General features: G+C 38.8%; 2 protein-coding genes and 1 pseudogene across 2 annotated transcripts in view; 2 read left to right on the top strand and 1 right to left on the bottom strand.

Annotated features, from left to right (window-relative positions):
- Nucleotides 1–2,972: 2,972 nt before the first annotated feature.
- LOC139454966 (uncharacterized) lies at nucleotides 2,973–4,190 on the bottom strand. Its single transcript, XM_071236562.1, has one exon. It carries the CDS (start codon nucleotides 4,188–4,190, stop codon nucleotides 2,973–2,975), a length of 1,218 nt encoding a protein of 405 aa, XP_071092663.1.
- A 5,908-nt stretch (nucleotides 4,191–10,098) lies between these two features.
- Nucleotides 10,099–12,889, top strand: LOC139456363 (uncharacterized; annotated as a pseudogene).
- A 5,488-nt stretch (nucleotides 12,890–18,377) lies between these two features.
- Nucleotides 18,378–23,173, top strand: part of LOC139456362 (uncharacterized) — a 37,400-nt gene continuing 32,604 nt past the window's right edge. Inside the window, exons 1-12 of the mRNA XM_071238015.1 lie at nucleotides 18,378–18,578; nucleotides 19,515–19,605; nucleotides 19,883–19,919; nucleotides 20,069–20,189; nucleotides 20,646–20,697; nucleotides 20,958–21,058; nucleotides 21,238–21,326; nucleotides 21,697–21,743; nucleotides 21,924–21,978; nucleotides 22,106–22,172; nucleotides 22,323–22,407; nucleotides 22,863–23,146. Of these exons, the coding sequence (XP_071094116.1) occupies nucleotides 18,432–18,578; nucleotides 19,515–19,605; nucleotides 19,883–19,919; nucleotides 20,069–20,189; nucleotides 20,646–20,697; nucleotides 20,958–21,058; nucleotides 21,238–21,326; nucleotides 21,697–21,743; nucleotides 21,924–21,978; nucleotides 22,106–22,172; nucleotides 22,323–22,407; nucleotides 22,863–23,146 (1,176 nt within the window). The 5' untranslated portion in view covers nucleotides 18,378–18,431. The remainder of the gene's footprint in view (nucleotides 18,579–19,514; nucleotides 19,606–19,882; nucleotides 19,920–20,068; nucleotides 20,190–20,645; nucleotides 20,698–20,957; nucleotides 21,059–21,237; nucleotides 21,327–21,696; nucleotides 21,744–21,923; nucleotides 21,979–22,105; nucleotides 22,173–22,322; nucleotides 22,408–22,862; nucleotides 23,147–23,173) is intronic.

The following is a 23,173-nucleotide window of genomic DNA, read 5'->3' as shown; positions in this document are numbered from 1 at the left end:
GGGTAAACGTGAAGATACTGTTCTGGATCCAATGATGGTGGCACTAGCAACTGCGCCACCATCCTTGGATCCATCTGTAAATATAGATTTATATGTGTCATAAGTGTTTCTTAATTGATTGTATTCTTGTTTATAAATAAGTGGATTTGTATCAGATTTCTTAAGTTTAGTTAATGTGAGGTCTACAGTTGGTCTTACCATCTGCCAAGGAGGCGATGAAAATAGTTTTGTGGGAGCTATATCCTGAAAGTTAATGTTCGCAGCAGAAACGACTGATTTAATTCTTATTCCTAGGGGTGGAACAAGAGATGTTTTCTTATTGTAAATATCTTCGTACAGAGGATTAAATACGCAATTAAAGGCTGGATTTGACTGATTGGAATATAATTTAGTGATGTACTGTAAAGATAGTTTCAGACGGCGTTGTTTAAGAGAAGGCTCATCCGCCTCAACAGACAGACTAGGAATAGGAGAAGTGCGAAAGGCTCCAAGGCAAAGCCTCAGTCCTTGGTGATGGATAGTATCAAGTTTTTTTAAATTACTTTTACAGGCTCCACCATAGACGATGGAGCCATAATCAAGTTTGGAACGGATCAGTGACCTGTATAAGTGTAGGAGGGTAGTCTGATCCCCTCCCCACTTGGAATTAGAAACAACTTTCAACAAATCGAGTGCTTTCAGGCATTTAGCTTTAAGAGATTTAATGTGTGGTAAGAAAGTTAAATGGCTATCAAAGATGAGTCCCAAGAATTTGGCCTCTTTAACAACTTTGATAGGGGTGCCATTCAAAAATAATTCAGGGTCTTTATGCGGCTTATATTTTCTGCAGAAGTGTATACAGTTAGTTTTAGACATAGAAAATTTGAACCCGTTTTCGAGAGACCATTTATGAATTTTATTGAGACAGATTTGTAACTGCCTCTCTATGGTATGCATATTTTTACCACAACAAGATGCATTAAAATCATCCACGAACAGTGATCCATCCACTGAATTACTTAAAACCTTGGACAGACTATTAATTTTAATACTAAACAAGGTGACAGACAAGATACTGCCTTGTGGGACACCCTGATCCTGATTATAATGATCAGACAGGGTTGTACCCACTCGGACTTGAAATTGCCTGTCTGTTAAAAACTGAGATATAAAATGAGGTAAACGACCTCTCAAGCCAAAATCATGTAAATCCGTCAGAATGCCATGCTTCCAGGTAGTATCGTATGCCTTCTCAAGATCAAAGAAAATGGATACTACGTGTTGTTTATTAACAATAGCATTTTTAACAAAGGATTCTAACCGTACTAAATGATCAATAGTACTTCTATTTTTCCGGAAACCACACTGAATATTTGTGAGAAGGTTATTGGTTTCCAGATACCAAACTAATCTATTATTCACCATTCGCTCCATGGTTTTGCAAACACAACTGGTTAACGATATAGGGCGATAATTTGAGGGATCTGTATGATCCCGGCCAGGTTTTGGGATGGGGACCACAATGGCATTATGCCACGAAGGAGGAAAATGCCCTGAAGTCCATATTTGGTCAAAGATATTTAAAAGTGTCTCAAGACATGATTCAGGCAAATGCTTCAATAACTGATAATGGATATTATCAGCACCCGCTGCAGTATCATGAGCTTGCTCAAGAGCGGTATGTAGCTCATGCAATGAAAATACTTCATTGTAATCTTCACCATTAGTAGAATCAAAATTAACTTTTTTCTTTTCCTGTTGTTTCTGATATTTCTGAAACTCAGGGACATAATTTGTTGATGAAGAATTTTTGGCAAGAGTTTCGCCAAGTTTATTTGCAATATCTAATTTATCAGTTATTAATCTGTCACCTTCTTTTAGATGATGTACAGAAGATTTTGAACCTTTGCCTTTTATTCTTTGAACCATGTTCCACACCTTGGAAATGGGTGTACGTGAATTAAGTTTTGAGACGTAGTTCCTCCAAGATTGACGCTTATTTTGTTTATAAGCACGTCGTGCCTTGGCATTAGTAATTTTAACAGTATTCAAGTTGTGAACTGTAGGATGTCGGCGAAAATATTTTTCCGCTTTCTTCCTACACTTTCTTGCTTGTTTGCAATCATGGGTAAACCATGGTTTACGAAGATGAGGAGTTGCAGAGGACTTAGGGATTGTTTTGTCAGCAATATCAATGAGTTGATTCGAAAATAACTGGATGGGATCAGGTACATGTATGAAGTTGTCAGGTTGTAATATATCAACACATAAACTTTCATACAAGGACCAGTTGGCCTGGCTAAAATTCCATCGTGATGAAGTCAGGTCATCATCTGATGTTACAGTTTTTAAGACAGTAGGGAAGTGATCACTTCCACATAGGTCGTCATGCACAGACCATTCAAATTCATTGTAAATGTTTGAATCTGTGAGGGACAGATCAAGGGCAGAATAGGTTCCAGTAGCAGGATGTAAGTAGGTGTTTGAATCATCATTAAAGAGACATAAACCATTATCAGAAACAAAATCTTCAATAACTCTCCCCTTGTTGTTTGTACTTGCACTTCCCCACAGAGGGTTATGCCCGTTTAAATCGCCCATGATGATGCAGGGCCTAGGGAGCTGATCATATAGATTCTGTAGATCAGACTGTTGAAGAGCAGATGAAGGTGGGATATACAAAGAGCACAAAGTAAATGCAATGTGCAAAGTAATACGGATAGCTACAGCTTGAAGATTAGTATTTAAATGTACAGGACTGTGAATGACGTTCTGTCTGACTAAAATAGTAGAGCCTCCGGTCGCTTTATCACCTGGAGGAGAAAATGAATGATGACAGTTGTACTGCCTGAGATCAAACGTATCAGTGTGCTTAAGATATGTCTCTTGGAGACATAATGCTGACGGGTTATAATCTTGAACCAACAATTGTAAGTCATTAAAATTTTTTCTTAGTCCTCTGCAATTCCATTGAAGTATATTAGGCGAATGAATCATGGTGGTTCAATAGGGGATCTCTCACGCGAACGTGAGGAGGAAGAACTCCTACCAGAATTCTCAGACGATGGTGTTACTTCCATGTCCAGAGCACTATAGGAGTTTTGAAGAGGTACCACTGAAGGAGAGGGATTCCTTGGTAATTGTTTTTTACCTAACTTTTTTCTTTCCCGATTAGACCGCTTGACACTTGCAGTTGTTGTTGGTTCAGGTGGAGTCTGACTCGCTGCCTGAGAAGTTGAAGGTGGTGCTGTTATTTTTGCATCAGATTTGTCATGCTCGATGGCAGGAGCAGTCGCCAGGGGTCGATCAGATTTGACCCATGTCAACTCTGTCTGACACGAGACAGATGAAGATTGGACTGGCTTTGAGACAGCAGCAGAGTAATTTAGTGTCGACTGAGGTGGTGATTGAGACTTAAACAGTTGTCTTGCTTCTCCAAAAGTAATGTTTTTTTCACACTTTATCTTTAGTATTTTTGATTCATTTTGCCAAATAGGGCATAATTTGGAGGAAGCCATATGTTTGCCATCACAGTTCGCACATTTGAGGGCTTGTTGGCAATCAGTACTCTCATGGTTGTCGCCACAGCGTTGACAAACCACAGAACGATTACAGGACTTAGAGCCATGGCCAAAATGTTGACATCTAAAGCATCGGAGTGGATTGGGGACATACACCTCCACTCCGATGTTGACGTATCCAGCTTTAATCGATTGTGGGATAGAAGATCTGGCAAACGTAAACAAGTATGTATTTGTTGGTTCAAAAGTTGAATCGTCCTTCTTGCGGGAGAAACGTTTAACAGCAGATACTCCTTGAGTTTGAAGCTCATCAGCAATTTCTTGTTCAGACATGTCCGACAAAGAACGAGTCCTGTCACGGACAATGCCTCGGCAGGAGTTGAGTGTCCTGTGTTCAGAAACAACAACCTCAATATTGGCAAATTGACTGATTGATAACAGATTGAGTGATTGTTGTTTCCTTACACATTCAACAAGAAGGGAGCCAGAGCGAAGTCGTGTCACGTTTTTAACCTCTCCACAATATCCTTGAATGGCTTTAGAAATGGCAAAGGGGTTCAGTTTGATGGGTTCATGATCTTTAGCCTCGATCACAAGGAAACGAGCCCAAGAATCAATATTTGCAACAGTCTCATCAGATGAGCCTAATTCTATATGTCTACGCTTTGAACCAGGATGATTAGAAGCCATGGTGAAAGAAAAGTATTCAGCAACCCTGCTCCCCACCCACCATGGAGTGTCAACAAGGACAGTGTTACATTGCACCGGATATCCAGAATGCAAACACCAGGGATACAGGGTTGTTATACTCCAGCGAATAAGACACGAATAGCTATATTTATCTACCAATTCAATGTCAGACTGGTTCTGCCCTAGACAAGAAATTGGAGACATACATTACTCGGAGGTCAACATCACCAGATTGGCCCATGAGCCACCGCCTTCTGGCATAAGACTCTAGGCAATTAATTCCATCACAAATTGTGAGTACATACAAGTTTAACATGACCAAGACCAAAATATATATTAAAATATATCACAGGTGTGCAGATACAATATTACGCACAGGGCCTGGCATGACCAGCCGATTGATAAGACCGGGCCCATCTTACCACCCGTCTAGGCGAAGTAAGGGTCGAAGTAGTGTGTTGGGCAAAGGAACACAGTTCCAGGAACCAGTGCCCTCAACTACCAGAATCCCGTCCTCCGCCGACACAGGGACGCAACCCACGGCAAACGGGCTGCCCACTTTGGTCGCCTCTTACGACCAGCAATGGGGTGCTGTGGAAATATTCTACCCCGGTTCCACACGGGGGAAGAGCTATTAGCGTTACCCAGCACTCACCACGAGGAGGTTGCTCTTCACGAGTGCCAATTGTTGGTTGAGGAGTAGCTCGCTACATTTGACAGATATTGCCTTTGGGTGGGAAAAGTGTGTACAGAACACCACAGGAGACGGACTGATATGGACGCGTATCTTTAGGTGAGCGGGTCAGATTTTTTTGCACAAAACTATGTATGTCCCTGTTATCAAATGGACAACTACAAACATGTTTTCCAAGAGTGAAATATTTGACACACTATCCTTGTTAGACTGAGTCATTCAATAGTCTTCAATCTTCATATATTCAGATGTATCTTTTTTCAGTGCCTTCAGCGGCGTCAAAATGAGACTTTTGGCGTTCTTAGCCATCTACCTTTGCTCACATGCAGAGAGTCTCACTCCTTCTGGGTATGAAATATATCAAAATGTGCCTTACCCAAACTACCTACATGTCATAGGCCTATTCAAAATCTTACCACCACATATATTGGATATGTGCACAGTGGTAGAATAAAAAAAGGCGGACTCGGTTTTGCGAGTATTGAATGTACGAACAAATGCCAATATTGGGGTATTTTATAACAAAGAAATCAACACAATGTGTCTGTTTCAGCGAGAACGTATGTCATCACACAGTAACAGCCAAGGTGTCATCCCCGGAACACCACAGCCGTCCCTGTCATAACGGGCATGGGGGCATGTGCACTATATATAGACAAAGGTATGTGCACTATGATGTATTATAAAACTATTGGAGCACATATTACATCATTGCCCAATCTATTTCACTGAGTAAGTGATCATAGACAATAATCTAACCTGTTGATCGTGACAACACTTCCGTCGTACATGGTAGCGTTTTCCAAATTTGCCTGTCACGCTTTCCCTGCTTGATAGTCATTTTGTCATTACGTTTGTATCGCTGTTCTGCTAAGCATGTTATTGGCTTGTGCAGTCAATGATGGTTGTTTATATCATGATCATATTAAGATTATTTTTGTTTGGGTGTCTTGTTTGTATTCCACTGTATCGTACAGATTTTAACTTTAAATAAGACATCAACGTCAACACCTTCCAACTCAAGTTCTTGAAAGCTTTATTTACAATACTTTAATGGTAAAATTTGCATTACATCATACTGCAATCAATGCTATTGATGTCATCGTAAATAAAGAGTCCCAATTTTTAAATATACACAATCTCACAAGTGACAGCAATTAATTTGTAACCCAATTACACATCAGATATTAGACGTCGAGAAACCTTGATTTGCCGTGTGCAGAAATCTGAGAATACATAAATAATGCCCCATATTCCATAGTATTGTACTTGTTCAGTTATCAATTCATCTATTTGCTCATAGCTACTTATTTCCTTGATTACATATGATAGGTTGTATGTTTACTCCGATAATGTCCAGATGGATACAATGGGTGAAACCGAATTCTGTTGTCCTCCGCCAAGACAAGTTATTGCTAAAACGACGTAAAACCATACTCACTCACACATTCCAATTATGCATTTTGCAGGTATATCCTAAAATCAAATACAGTCTATGAGTGCTGTCCAGGATGGAAGTCCTCCAACAACATTGACTGCAACATAGGTATTGACGCATAGCCTTGCATATCACATTCCCACCGCCTACTCCATAAAGGAGTTTAAAAGTTACCATTGTGTGGTCTGGGTGCCCGTGAATCTATTTCATCATTGTAAAAAGACTCCACAGAATACTAGACTGCGGTGTCAATCGAATGTATAATATTGTTTACAATCAACTTTTATAATACACTACAATAGACAAACTATGCTCTCTTACGAAAATATTGTGTTGTAACAGTGCAGACCCGTCATCCCGTCATTGATTTATTTCAAAATTATCTTTCAAAGAAAAGTGACTTTGTTTCGTTAGCAACCAGTTTTAGATTTCTTTCTAGCTGTGATAACATCCGGCTGTGACTGCTGCCCTTGTACGTTTCTAGAGTAGACTATCTATGATAATATCCGGGAGTGAGTGTTTATATTGTATGGATTTTCAGTAGGTGATCAGAGATTACCATAATGGTCATGCTGACTGGTAATACTGTACCTTTCTGTACTAGCCAGTCTTTGATAATATCCTTGTATAACACATTATATTGTATGTAAATCTGGTAGCCGCTCAGTGCCCGTTAGTGACTGCTTACATTGCATGGTTCTGAATTGACGTACATGTGGAAGTACCCTGGTGGTGACTGGTTCATTTGTACTTTTAGACAGTAGCCAAAATATGATAACAGCAGGGAGTGGCTGATTCTATTGTACGTTTCTGGAGTTAAAAAATAACGACGAGTTGGAGTTGTTTAACGTACAGTATAACACAGCAGAGATAATACACCATGAGTGGCGCACCCCGAGAAGATACTTCTCCCTGTGAGATATCAACATTAAGTGCAGCCTGTTAAAGGATGTCAGAAAAAGTACACGCTTTAAAAAACATACTTACCCGTATTTAGATAGTGATGACTCCCTGAATAGAATCCGACCGCGGCAATGTCCATTTAATGAACAGGAAGATTTGTCCCATCTTTCCCGCATATTTGCACGTCGATTTTCTGTATCCGATTGTCATATCTCTCCCACTTTTGGAAGCGATCGTTCGGTCATTGCGTACCTTTACGGTGCCTAGCCCATCTAAAGGGAACAACTTACAATAAACGGCCCTCTTAAAAATAGCATCGTCAAAAAGTACGACGTCTTCAAGTTGCGAGCGCATGTTCGAATATCCAGAAATTACGCCATGATATAACAAGTTTTTATCGATTTATCGTGCAGCTCTCTTATAGTAGTCAATATATTATAAGTAATTGTTGTATGGATATGTAATAGGCGACCAATGATAAGATCCGGGAGTGATGTCCACGACAATGAATGGCACCTGGTTTTCGTCCAACCATAAATTATAACATGTTTGCAATAACGGGTTTACATTGTAATGCAAAATGTCATAAATGACCTATCTCACTTTAAGAGAAGATGTCCTCATTGAAACACCATGGTGTTACCTTCTTGTTTCCTCCAGCCATCTGTTACGGCAAAGACAACACTAACGGAGCCTGTAACCAGAGAGGAAGCTGCGTTGCACCAAACAGGTGTTCCTGTCACACTGGATATACGGGATCACAATGTGGTAAGCATGTGGTGTTCTTCTCATACTCCGTTTATTGAGAGTGAATCTGTTTGGTTTCAGAACGAATAAATCGTCGTATCACATTTGGTCAGTAATAAGCTACAATCTTCGTTTTCTGTCAGGTGTATTTGTTAGAGTTAGAGTTTTGCTGATTAGGTGTGGGTCTGACTGCCAGTATTTACGAGAATGGGTTGTTATCGGTTCCCTGTCAACAGGGTATCGGCGGGTGTAGGGGTGTGCTGCCCGATAGCGTCGCGGGTGGCAACTAAAGAGTTACAGTGTAACGTGACACCTTAGGTCCTTAGTAATTCAGGGTTGGGTCGGGTTGCCAGTGTTTGCATGGATGGGATGTCATCGGCTCCTTGTCCACTGGCTTTTAAGGTAGTAAGCATTAGGCTTATGCTTCGTCCGTAACGGTCATAATGTGGGTAGTGTCAAGTCTAACACATATTGTAAGAGCAATATCTACATGTTTTAATGTCACATAAGGTTGTGTGAGGTGAAATGATGTTTCACGTCGCGTTCAAGATTATTGCACTTATATTGCGACGTGCATGCACGTGTGCGTGCCTGTGTGACTGGTTATCCATTCTAATGCCGATTTTATGGTGCTACCCCATCAATACCCCACTGAGAAACAGTATCTGACTCCGGGCCGACCGGTCCGTATTTTAGCCCCTTAAAGCCGAGCGTCAGACACTGTAACAATACGTAACGTATTTTGGTATGACGCGGCCGGGGAACGAACCCCCTTCTGCTGTCCTGGCTGACGCTCTACCACTAGACCACAGAGGCGGTCTAGTGTCACATAAGGTATGCTTGATCTTAATGTGGTGATCGTCAGATATAGTACATGTGCTTTTTACTCTGAGAATACTAGCGAAATGTGTGGAGGCGATTGGCACTATCTGGGCAGTAAATATTTGACAACGTGCGATAGCCGTGCGTGCTGGAATTGGTCAAAGTGGTAACTAAGTGATATTCGCGTTATTTTATTTTGTGCATTTTCCCTACATAACTATGACTTCAGAATTTAATTTGTTACAACATGTGTGTGGTCATTAAAGTGAATTCACCTGTCTTGATGCTCGTGCAGATCCTGAACATTCCATCTGGTGGCACACCAACAGCCATCCGGACTGCGCTCGTAAGTGTCCTGATATTAACATACGATTGAACAAATACATACGTGTATCACATAAAAAAAGACTCCAAGAAATATAAATCTCAGTATGCATAACAAATATAACATGTAACAGTTTAGGCCCTGTCGAAGTTGTATCAACAAAAATATATACCATATAAACTGGAACTTCAATCTTTTTCATAATTTTGAGTCAGTGAGCAAGTATGGTTTTAAGCCGCTTTTAATAATATTCCAGCAACATCATATATATGCCCATTCAAATAAAGCATGGGGGTCGTGAATCTGGAATTAATCAACATGATACATGTGAGCGACTGTGAAGTGCAGACATGATATCTCATTTACAGTTGTTGAGAAGCCCCAACTTCTAACGTGCCACATTGGGATGACCGATGCACATCACAGCGTGAGAAGCTCCACACATGTCACTCACTCTGGATGTCAGTATGAATAGGACACATATGTCAACTTGAATCCCATATCTGTAAACATTCAATTCAGCGCAAAGTTAGATAATATTGACATCAGAAATCCCCCAAACTACATCTACCAGCAAGGATACGGAATAGTTGTTTCGAAGGCGATATTGAAGAAGGATTCTATTACTGGTACAAGTGAAAACAAGTGTCATTTTAACTGTATGTGATGTTCCATATATGTATATCCAATCAATCTAAATAATACTTCCATAGACACTCTCATGATTTTAAAACAAATGATGTTTTCCTTCGTAAGATTAACTTGTAACAATACCTAATATTCATGTGGTCCTATCCACTAACCGAAAAAAACCTGAGTACATATATTGACTTGCATTAATATTTATTCTTGAACAGGACTTGAATCCAGCCTTTCCACAGTTACATTGTCCGGCGGAAATGACTGCTCAAAAGCCCTTGGGAGCACGTCGCCCTCTCCATCCTTGACATGTTCACGGACTGTATCAGTACCAACAGACATGTATGATGGAGAAAGGTATAAACACATGAGAAAACCACATACGAAATGCTCTTCTTTTTCTTTACATATACAAAAGGGAAGTTTGTTTAAAGGAATTTGGCCAAAGAGGTTTACTTAAGCTTTAAATATATTGAGGATCTGATATGGTTAATATCGCCAATTCCCTTCCACTGATTTACCCGCAAGAACCAGTAATAAAAGAGACAAAATTCAAGACCTTGTGAATCTTTCAAAAACATTTATGGTAGAGGAACATTTGGACGCACGAGTTACCCAAATTATGTTCGATTGACATTGCTCTTCAGATATGTACCATATGCATTAATAATAACATATCAAAACCTGTCGGTGATGAATAGAACAGTAACTAGATTATCACAGATTTTATTTAAAACTACTATCGGAGCATTGACAGTTTGTAACATTATTAGATATTACAATATAGATATAGATCGCCAGTAACCAATGGTAGAGGACTTACAGTACTTCTGCTACCTGCATGGTACCACAATCATATTTTCACCGTCCCGTTAGTGGCTGGCGATATTGAGGAATTTTAGCCAACATTTTAAAGACAAATATTCTACGTTTTCATCAATGGAAGGCTTTGACAACATAATACGCAAACACGTAAATTCATCACTAATTGATAGTGAGTCATAAATGCATGGTATTCTCGGACTCTATGGCAATGGTTTTTGTTGCATTTATTTATATTCCTTATATATCTTTGTATTTCGACGTATTACTGAAAATAACTTTTGCAGAGCTGTAAATTTAACACGTGAGGCTTTCAGCTATTATCATGTATGTGTCATGCATCTCCTGAAATATATATTCACAGATATTGATGCTAACAGATTAAACGTTAATGTGGAAAAAACGTTTCGTGATGTAATTACATAAAAAAAACGACAAAAACAAATTGCATAATCATAAGAAAGCTCAGTATTTCAAGGTCCACTTTTAATTTCCCCCTAGGAAACAATGTGTAAAATGTATTCATAGTGACAAGAGTTGTACATTTTCTGGGGTGTTCTCAAATACATGTTTATGTTATCCAGGTTGTGCATACAGTTCTCGGCTACTGGAGGGGGATTCTTCAGGTATCAAGACTTTGATAGACACCACCTAGGAACACAGACTTACACTCCACAAACGTCCACCAAACATCTCTGTTTCCGGTATGATATGAGTAAACCCGTACACTGCTCCAAGCTGAGAACAGGGCATTGTTCCTCACAGCCACTAGAACTATCAACCCCGCATAACGCATACAGGTGTGTCACAAAAATTGTTATATATTAGCAGGTTTCATTTTACTTTATTTAACCTTGGAGAAGTTTCATCCTTTACTCATTCTTGAAGCTTAATGTATCTATTATTACACTTGTGTATCACGAACGTGTTTTTCATGTACTTGTCCTGTTGTAGGTGTGCTCAATGTAAAAACCTCTGGTTGGACAGATCCATTACCACATGGTGGAAAAGCGGATGCAGTATCTGGCTTGAAATACACGAAAATACGGGTTCTAAATACTGTAGAGAATGGAAATATGATCTACGTCTTACACACGCCGCTGAAAGGTTTGGATCTAACGTACAACACGTTTGTGTTGGACAAATCTATTCACCTCCCAAACAAATATGGCCTATATGCTGTTATTCTGGAGGTTCACGACAAGGCTGGAAACATCCAATCAATCAGACGTTTTGTGCTGTATGAGAAATCCTCCAAATTGATGACAAATCCAGAAAAACCTCTTCAGATTGTATCAGCAACACAGAAATCTCACTACAAATGGCAGACTAACTTTGGGCCAATGTGCATAGACTGGAAAGGCCGCTACTACAATAATGAAAAATGATGGCCAATAACCCTTTGGAGCCAGTCCGTCCCCAGGCAGGAGTGGAACCTGAATATGACCAAACTACTGGAACCCTGCCTATTTATGGGACTCCCAATGTTGATGGCATCGTTCAGGCAGAGTATTCTGTCTCTGTCAACCAGGGTGCTAAATCACACTGGGCATTGGTTCCCCACTTCACCAAACAGTTACTCTGCATCTCCCCCAAGCTGACTGATGGTCAAACGTATGATATCTCACTAAGGATGAAAGACTTTGTTAACAACTCCGTGGAGGAATCGGTACGGGTTCACATTGACTGTTCCTGATATATCAAACATGTGGCTCGTGAAGGATGGAAACAAGCAGGTGTATGTCCACGACAGTCTCGACCTTTCTACAATGGTGCTCCACTTTGATGTCATCGACCCTGACAGTGGTGTCGAATTTGTGGAGTGGTTTCTTGGCATCAAAGACTCATCAGAAGACCTTGGCCATGGTGTGTTGCCAGTGCAGAAACTAAATGGACAGGTAAAGATTGTACATCACCCCTAATGTGTCGTATGACAGAACAGTGCGCTTGCAGCAATTGGTCATGAAATGTTACGTTGCTAAAATGTTCGAAAAAGTCTCTCCTTTGGTTTCGTCCAGTGCACCATGGAACGTTATGTGTTAAAAAGAACCTTTTGACTATATGAACAAAAAAATCATTTACATATCTGTCATTTGTATCCTCCTTTGTAGGCATGTGCATCCTATTTCGACTGCTACTGTCCTTCCCTTGGAGACTGCCAGTTTCACAACTACACTGTTAAGATGGAAAATCTGGTGTCCAACAAGATCAATCCTGCTCTCAACAATAAGGCTGTATACTTCACTGTAGTGGCAACAAACGGAGCAAACATGAACAACACCGACCATCTTGACATCCTTGTCAGATAGTCGAGTCTCTCTCAAATGAAACTCATATATTAATGAGGATATATCGACTTGTAGCGTTCTGGTTGCTTTGCTTTTTGTTGAATTAAAGTAGTGAAATCCTTTAACTTTTCTTCATACTTCTTTTCTTCTACAGTTTAGAAATGTTTGCGCATATATGCAACAAACCGAAATTGTACCTTTAAGTCGAGGCGGTGTGGTGTTGAATAGTCACTATGTTAATCAAGTTCCTGAAAATCTAGAATTCTGTAATCAGTCATTCAATCATTTATTTCTGTATTAAGGCCTCGTGTGGACGTACAATTAATACAATTAGAGTATTTTTAACACGAGTGCAACAGCAAATATTTACAATTGTGAAGATCGGAGGTTGAGGAGGCATCTTTAATATGCTAAATGTATTAGAAGGCTCACTTTGGAGGACTGCATTGTTATCAAACTATCCTTTGGATTAGCATGAGTGAAGACATTGAAAAGTGGGGGGGAAATTCAACAAGTAGTTACATAATGAACAAAACCATACTTGTCAATGCCCGCGCTCTTCTCTATATTATTCATAATTTCCAGTTCACCATCTTTATAAAGTAAGCATCCGTCTATGTTCTTATGATGATATACTTCACAAAAATGCCTCTAATGTAAGCGAAATCCTTAACAATGAATTTAAATCTTGTTGACATGTTTCTGGCCCATTTCATGGATATATATCTGTTTTTGTATGGGCAAACTGGTATTGTTGTTTTCTTTAAACATATTTCTTTTAATAAATGGTCTATAGGATTGGTAAAAAAATTATCCAACTTGGGTGGCCTTCTCCCAAATACATATATTCAGACATTGATTCTTTAATATATACATCAGATTATAAAGATACAAACATAAATATATCTACGTGAAAAAAAGAGAACATTTTATAAACATGTTTGAAAGTAGAACATAAACATACATAAAATACAGGAGAATCCTCACCTTAATCCAACCTTACATCAATCCAATCACTCACCAAATAGCACCGCTGACTAGGGTAGTAGAGCCGCTAAAACAATACATACGCGCTGGCTCGTGTCGGCCTTTGACGTAGTCGCAAAGAACAAAGACACCATGTTGTGTGTGTGGTGTCTGTCTGTGTGATCACTGATGAATATCATAGGTGTTGTGATTGAATGCAGTGACAATGACATGTACACAATAGCTATGAAAGGTGGCATACTGAGTTTGATGTCTGTGCTACAGCATTGTACTCAACTTAAGACATTGACACTTACAAGAACATTTCACTTCGCCAGGCTGTGCAGTTAGAATCCAACTATGGAGGACAAGGTTTCACCCGGTGTAACTGTGCTGGTACAAAGAAATGTCAGACCAACAGATGTAGATGTTTCAAGGCTAAGCTGCTTTGTAACTGAAGGTGCCACTCAAAAACTAAATTGTTCTTCTTTGTTTATCCTATGTTTGACGTAGCATTGTTTTGATTATAGTGAAGACTAATGGTTAAGTTAAGTGAAAGGTATTTGTTATCATGTCAAACAAATTTGTCTTCTCATAATAATTTGTTTTGTTTTTTATCAAGTTTGGCCACATAAGAGCCTCAAAAGTAATTTCAGGGAACATGTAAAAAAAACTTGCTTTTAAATCAGGGAATATGTATAATACCTGAAAATTTTAGGGATTATGTATATTCCCTGAGTGAATCAGACATTATATATATTCCCTGAAAATGTCAGGGATAATACATATTCTCTGACTATACATATTCCTTGTAACACATATATGAACAAAATATACTTGTACACACACATACATACACAAATACATAAACACAGCCACACATGCATACCAACACATATAGTCCATCCATCCATCCATCCATCCATCCATCCATCCATACATACATACATACATACATACATACATACATACATACATACATACATACATACTGTACATACATACATACAGATATTGTTGGAAACCTCTTTGTGTAGGGTCACATTATATTTTAGCAGTGAGCAGTACGTCGGTCGACGTCAAAAATAACCGTTGTATTATGTATTAATGCGCCACTGCGATCACGAGAATAGACAAAATGCATCTTAAAAAGGTGCGATTTTAGGGTGTTTAAGAAACAAATTACTGCACTCCTGCACTCGTGCCTGTCAGATACCATTTATCTTACAACTCGCTGTTTCAAAGCGTATTTCACTCGCTTTCGCTCGTTAGATACGTTCAGACACAACTCGTCGTAAAATAAATGGTATGTAGAAGGCACTCGAGTAGTAATCTTTATATCTTACAACTCACAGGCTCACTGGTCTGCCCCTATGGAGACTGCTGTTCGCTTGTTTCTTCTGTGCTTGCTTTGCCGTGAACTCCATAACATCAATTAACTATTAACAATAAGGGAACTCCTGTATTTCTTCATATATAACGTCTATCAAATAATCCCATAGGTAGTTTTGTTATTTCAAATGCAGATGTGATCTTATCTCAGATTGTTCCAATTATTTTTCCATCAAAGTAGATCATTTAATAACAATTATTCATTTTTATAAGAATTTTTACAAATGTGCATAAATCTTTCTAAATCTTTCTAAATCTTAAAATTTACATATACATTTTCAACTACATGTATTTGTTGATGGCTGAATGTCAAAATTATTTATTTGTTATATTTAGGTATATATACCAAATTGTAGCAACTGCAATTCGCACAATTTGGTGTATATGGATACATGGAATTTGGTGATGCTGGATATGCTTACCCTTTTTGCGAACACATGGTGTCATCACTGATTTTCAGTGATCCGTCTATATAGTTTTCACCGGTATTTTGCCAATGGAATCTGTTCCGTTGGATAATTGGGACTGGTTATTGTGTGGTGCAAGTGTTTTATATTCGAATGAATATATAGATATATAACATGTATTTTTGAAAGAACTGTGAATAACAATTCCAATTCCACATGAACAAAAGAACGTATTCGAGTTCATTGCAACTTCATGGATTTTCATTTTCTTGAGAGAGACAATTAGATAGCATACCCAGTTGTCCTGAAACTTTCTGCATACGACCAATTGTGTATGGTTTAAAATGCAAGGCTACCCCTATGTATCATGACTGCTGAAGTCACTGACAAAAGAGACAACAGTAATGACTGAATATATGAAGGTCGAAGGTAAAGTTGAATAAATGTTTTTAAGATTGATTATCCAAACTCTTATCGTGCAGACACGAAAAGTGTATCACATATTTTAATAGGGACACTCAGGAAAAACCTGCTAACAAATGTTTGATAACATCGAGATACACAACACACTGTACAATAAGAATAAAATCCTTTTAACTGGCGATACACGTCTAAGTCAATAGGCCTCCTGTTGTTATCTGCATTTACGTTAACTTCTAAAAGGCAATACCTTTCCCCTGTGGCGAACTACGTGTACACCTCAACCAACCTTTAAGGTACAACTATGAGTAAAGGGATTTTATTAACGCAACAAAAGCACAAATCCCCACGTCACAAAGTGCCATGCTAGTACTCCCGATCAACATGTACTGGTGCTGCTCTCTGTGGCGGTATCAGGTGTGATCCACTATTCATGGTTATTGAATGGAATATATTGGATCTGAAGTGGTATGGACGGCCCACCATAGTGACACTGAAGTGACGGTATAATCAGTAGAAACAACGGACGTGGAGAGCAGGGCTGAGTACAATTTGCTCTTTAGAAAGCCGTGTGATCCATTTGTTTCTCAAGATGATGATCTTATTGCAAGGAAAGGCAAAAGTAATGTGATGGAGAAATAAACACAGTCAAGCAGGACCTCATGTGAATAACTAGTATATCTAGTAAGGCCAATACCACAAGACTGTAAAATGATCGTTTGAAATCTAGATTGACAACCAAAGCAGATATAACGATCAGTTCGTTTATTTTGATGTACTAGTAATTTGTTAAAAACATAAATTGCGTTAGATTTCTTCTGTAACATTGTATGCTGCATTAGCTGCAGCATCAGCCATTAGGCCCGCTATGGCCAGGTAACCAACAGATTATTAGATGATTCAACAATTTCCTGTATTTTCCCGTGGTGTTGGTTTTGATTGGTTGTCACAAACAGTTGGAGATAAATAAAAAACATGCTTATATAGGATGTTGAAGGATTGTGCTATAAATATGCTTCATCAAAACTGGATAACTACTATTAATAAGATATCAGTTTGTTAGAACCAGAAAGTATCTTCATGCAAGTAAAGCTTCGAAATATTTAGGGACATTTAGAGGGAGACTATTATCATAATGAAGGTACATGTACATTTGTTGGTGGCAAAACAATGACACATGCATGAGAATTGTTCTTATATGTAATCGAAGTATAAAGAATGATTATTATATTGGACTGGTATGTGCTACAGTTCATGCTCTTTAATGTGATTTAAATATCTACCAATGATATGTGTCATTAATGTAAATATGCATACATTTAAAAAGATAATTGCCACAAACGATACAGAACAAGTAAAAAAAACACTATGCCTGTTATTTTTCATGCGTAAGAAAGTATGTGTAAAATTGTGTATATTGTCATTCCCAATACGTCTAAATTGGTATTTGCATATGAGCTTATGGCCTTCGTGCTGAATAAAGTATTGACTGATTGAAGTAAAAGTTAAAATGTAAAAATGTAAAAATGCTAATAAGGATTGTTTTAATAGCCTGAAGTGGCGAAATAGAGTCTGAAAATATTATATACTGCTTATTTTTAGGCAGTTTGTTTATATACTTTAGAGCTGTTAAAATGGCATTTGCTTCTGCTGTGAAAATGGAACTGTTATCATCAGTTATTTGGATGATATAGTCCTGAATTCAAAGATAGTGACGCTTGGAACTGCTTCACTATCCGTGGAGCCATCTGTAAATACAGTTGTGTATGTATTGTATTAAAATGTACAAAAGGCATATAGTTGTGTGGATGTCAAGATTCCAACACAGATATATTGGGACTTTTCAGTTACTCACGTTATTCAGCGTTTAGATAATGATGTAAACAAGCATGCATTAAATCAGATTACGTATGTATTTATTGTGGCGTTATTGTACGTCTCCTAGCCAGGTATGAGTTACTGATTATACGTATATATCAACAACCCTGGGTGTGACAAATTGTTTCGCCTCCATGGTGTGTGCAATGAGTGCCTGTTATCTGTTCACGTGATTCGTTTAACAGAGGCAAAGCCTTGGCACGTTAAGCCAATCACCGCATACAGCCGATTTGATTTTGTCTGAAGGACGGCATGTCCTTGTCAAATACAAATCACGGCGATTTAGACTGCGAACTGCGGATTTCGCCCTATCACTGCCCTGAACACAACAGTAAAACTTTCAACCTGTTTGCTGACGCAGATAAGATTTTTTAAGGCTGAGAGCGGGCTCACTGTATAAAGCATTCGTCGAAACGTTTTATGTTGCAGTAATACTGACTCTTTCAATCGCCACATTTCACCTCTGACCAGCAACCATGTAAGACGCTGAAGACAACAGAATGGTCAACTCACACTTGTGTCTTGTTCTGCTTGTGTTGGTGTCCTGTGCTGCAGGTTCGCCGTTTGAAGATGGACACAAGCATTACTTCACCTACTTCTCCAAGTCTCAAGTTCTCGGCCTTCACAACTTGTCAACAATCATAAAGGTAACTTGTGGTGGTATATACCTAAGAAAATAAAGAAATGTCTATAAAATGTCAAAACGTCAGGAAAAAACTTCCCTGAATGTAAACTATTGAACTAACAATATCACTTCGTGACATAATGAATAATTTGTGACATACTGTATTGTTCTGATATAAGATTCAGTTAACCGGCCAATAAGCTTGTGGAGTTTGTGCAAACAATGGTTGTCTTACTCTATCTTCAATCACCATGCGCAACATCCAACATGTATAGATATTGAAATGTTTGGCGTACAAAAGACACAGGGGTACCCAGTTACCTGAAAGGGGCGATTCCTGGTCAGTGGCCCGGAGTAATACCTATTTTAACGAATCTCGGACATGTAGTAATATCCCTTTCATTCAGTTTCATTCAAGAGTTATCGTCTAGGTCCGAACCAACAAAGTTTCATTGTTTATTTTACCCGTTTTTGTTCTGTGTCAAAATACGATTATTATCTTGGACCAACTGAACCATTCCGTAGCCTCGCCCATGTACAAGCATAGATTACTGGAGACATTTCGAAGAGCCCCCATGGAGGATTATCTATGCTCATATGAACCTTCACTTGTTGTCCATCCTCTGTTGTGCGATATTTTAATAAAGAAAAACAATTTCTCAATGACAGTTTCGGTAAACTGGGTTTCCAGAATCACAATCCCATTTCGAACATCGTCAACACCGCAAGAAAATAAGATATGTTGAAAATGTAATGAATATTAATATTCGGTAATTTGTGCAGTGAGGTACGATGGCCCTGTGGACTAGGTCGACGGAAGTTGCATCCCTCAAACCTGTGGTCGTCGTTTCGGGCCCCAGACCAGTCGTTTACCCATTTGAACAATTCACAGCAAAGACCATACACCCGTTGGTAGGCAAACCAACCTTGTTTTAACTGGGAAATATAAAACTTTCAGTTCCACGTGACCCCCGTGAACCATTCCGACCATGGCAGCATGAACCTCCTTATGGTAGACAGCTTTGTACAACATTCCGACCAAGGATATGGTGAATATGTCTTGAATTATTCAACGATTTGAATACAAACCTGTAGATTTGATTACTACATGTAATATTTGTTTTGCTATCATTTTAACTCTTTAAAGGGAAAGAGTCCTGACTGCACCTTGCTGAAGATCAAAGTAACATGAGATGATTGATGTAAACGCAAATGATGCATAATAATTCATCATATATGTCTATTCCCAACTTACATGTATCTTTCACTTTCCCCTAAATGGCGTGCATATGGTGATTGTTAATATTATGATGATGTTATTTTCAGTGGACAACAACCCTAAACATTGGGACCTGACACGGAAGTAAGTTATTAATAAACACAAACGACCTTTAACCATCGCATAAAACTATGCGAATACTCATTGTTTGGTAATGTGCATCTCATGTTTTTTCAACGTTTTTAAATCTTATCTCATAAACATTACCTCATCCACACCTTGTTCTGTTGCAGCTTCCTGTTCCACGTGGGCGGGGCTGGAGCAGTGACACAGATCTTCCACCATCCGGAGGAGGTGGACGAGGTGGTGACCCTGAAGAAACTACTGGCCGGAACACTGTCAATGTATAACAAGGTGCGGTGCCACACTGTGTCAGACAGCAATGGTTGTAAAGCAATGTATTTACAATAATACACAAAAGACTTTGGAACATGCACCCTTCTTCTCTTTCTCAATGGTGCTATTAAATCTAGTGTATCATTATGAATGTAATATACAATATACAAAAAATAGAATCTGTACTTTCGAGTTACTGCAGCAACAATTAATCAGCACTGACTAATGCATTCTATATATAAATTTGTACATGCCGGTATTAACGTGTTGTATGTTTTTATTTTTAAGTACACGTTGAATGGAACAATCATAATTCTGAGAGTGATGTCTAAACGTTATTGTCAGTAGAATGTTAGTTCCTGGTATTTGTAATTTATTTACTTGAATGGAACAATCATAATTCTGAGAGTGATGTCTAAACGTTATTGTCAGTAGAATGTTAGTTCCTGGTATTTGTAATTTATTTACTTCCAGCGCTCTTCGAAGTCTAAATGGAAATACAGGGACTGGGAGACAGACCAGCATGGTACCACAACTTCGTTCCATAGCTTTTTTAAGTTTGAGTGACTGAGTGAAAGAGTACAGGTTTACGCCAATCTTTTACACCATTACAAGAATGTCAACCATTATACCCATGCGAGGAATCGAACGAGGGCCTTCTGTGTGACCTCACCTCCTCCGATTTGAATGTTTGAAAATTGAAACGTATGTGAAATATACAAATTACTTGTTACTTTTGTTACTTTAAGTTTGATCCTTCCAGCATGTTACGTTTCGTTTTCAAAGGGAAGTTACTCCACACTTATTCCGGTAAAAGATTGCCGACCGGAAGTGTGATGAGCAGACGACATAACAGCACAGCCGAAACACACAGACTGCACGAAAAGGTACCAGTTAATTGCCAGCCAACGGCATCAGCCCTCCCATACCCGCACTTCATTGTCCATCACTGGACCAATGAAACTATATTATTTCATGATTGATCTAATTCATTGTGCATGATCTTAGTAATAGGTCAAATTTCAGGAAATACCTGTCCTTTATTATTGAGTTTCTTCTTTCTCAGACTGTTGAATATGACCGCAGAGGATTCATAAAACAGATCAAGTGTACGGACACCATCAGACTCAGAAACCAGCCTGCCCCGTCTCACACGTATGTAGTTTATACTAATATCTAAAACATATTTGTGTTTGTATAGTCATGGTAATGGTTGCTGCCATCATTTGGGGACTGCAACTTCTACATTTTCATTTGTCAAAACATTGTAATTGCATTAACAAGCTTATTACAATTCATAAAGCCAAGATACAATTGACAGAAAAACAGGTCTTGTGCCTTTTTGTAATGTTACAAGCACTTCAATTATTTGAAACATATTTACTTGGAAAGGATGACAAGTGATTGATATCTCCATGGATAAGGCTCTATCTGTATATCGACGAAATGTATGTACATGGAACCTGACTCTCAGTTCAGAATTTGGTTTTATTTCTTTGGTTTATATGTTCATCAAATATTGCAGCTCTGAGGATATGGAGAATGTTGTCATAGTTTCACCGGATACCGGAGGTGAGTATGATTAGATACGGTCAGTGCATCTACTGTAAATAATCAAATTGGTATATCATACTTTTGAGTTGTTCGGTGTTAATGTTTGCACTATCGTGATGAGGGAAAGAAGAGAAAGCGTATGATAATTGATAGCACATATCCATCGATAATGCTTTGTTGGATGCATAATTGTTGTAGAATTTCCTACATTGACGTCCACTGCGAGAAGCGTTGTGAAGCTCACAGCTCGCAGGTAAGTTGTGTAACATATATGCAAAAAGGATTGAAATTACAATTGTATTAATAAAATGAATTCATTTGTTTCGATTTTCAACATTTTAGAGAAATATTAAAGAAGCTTTACCTTTACATTACCCCAGGCGACTGACTTCCACACAGGCAGTAGTGATGGAAGACTTCAAGGTTGACACACCCCAAGTCAAGATGGTGCGTGAAACAACTTAGACAGAAACCGTTTCCGATACCATACCATGTGTTGAGAATTCATTATACATTAAGTCCGCCCCAACGAACAACAACGTATAATCTCGTTATGTTCACTCGTATGGTCATACTAGTGTGTCTTTTCACTTGCAGCCAGTACCAAAGGAGCAAACACTGAGTGAAGTGAAAGCCGTGTTCAGTGATCTGCTGGAATGCATAAGAGAATATGACAACAAATGTAAGTTTAGTGCTGTACGTTATCTTACTAAGTTTGTTATGAAAAGCAATGACTTTCAGGCACACCAAATAAGGTCGAAGGTGGAAAGGAAGAACAAATGGTATACAAAGGAAATCATATTTACTGTTTACTGATGGGGCACACTTTCAGCAGGTGAGGCAATCAAAACAGCTTTAGGATTTTAATTTGAGTATCTAGTTTTATTCAATGGTTTTGCGGTGACACATGTTTGATACAATAACGCTCTGTTCTTGGTGTAAAGAAAAATACATGTTGCCCGATGAATCTACTGTTGATAAATCAACTCAATGTATGCATCTTGACTGATTAATAGGCACGGTTGAGTTGGACAATACTGCAAAACCAGATTTTGCTTTAGGATATAGTATGTTAAGCGACAGTGATAATGCCTGAAAGGTGTCCTGTAAAACTCTTCTCACGTTTGCCAATTCCAGTCACCACTAACAGGACTGTGTGCGTTCAAGACCTTATGCGACTCTTCAACAACCTGACTCAGGCGGACAGAGTCGCCCTCGGCCACCAGTACCTTGCCAAGTGTGACACCAACGACACTGTGTGTAGAGATGAGAGGTACCTGTTCCTGGACATCCTCTGTCGGAGAGGTGACGAGGACTCGCAGAAACTGGTGTTGCAGTATGTCCTGAACGACCAGGACGCCACAGAGGACGAACTTAGACGCCCCCTTTTCCATTACGTCGTTCTCAAGGAACCTATCCCGGTACGGACACATTTACCGTATCTGATG

This window comes from Haliotis cracherodii, unplaced genomic scaffold (assembly GCF_022045235.1).
Source record: "Haliotis cracherodii isolate W230 unplaced genomic scaffold, xgHalCrac1.p SCAF_11, whole genome shotgun sequence".
Taxonomy (NCBI): Eukaryota; Metazoa; Mollusca; class Gastropoda; order Lepetellida; family Haliotidae; genus Haliotis; species Haliotis cracherodii.
Note: the sequence above shows the minus strand (reverse complement) of the source record. Positions and strands in the feature narration are given on the sequence as shown.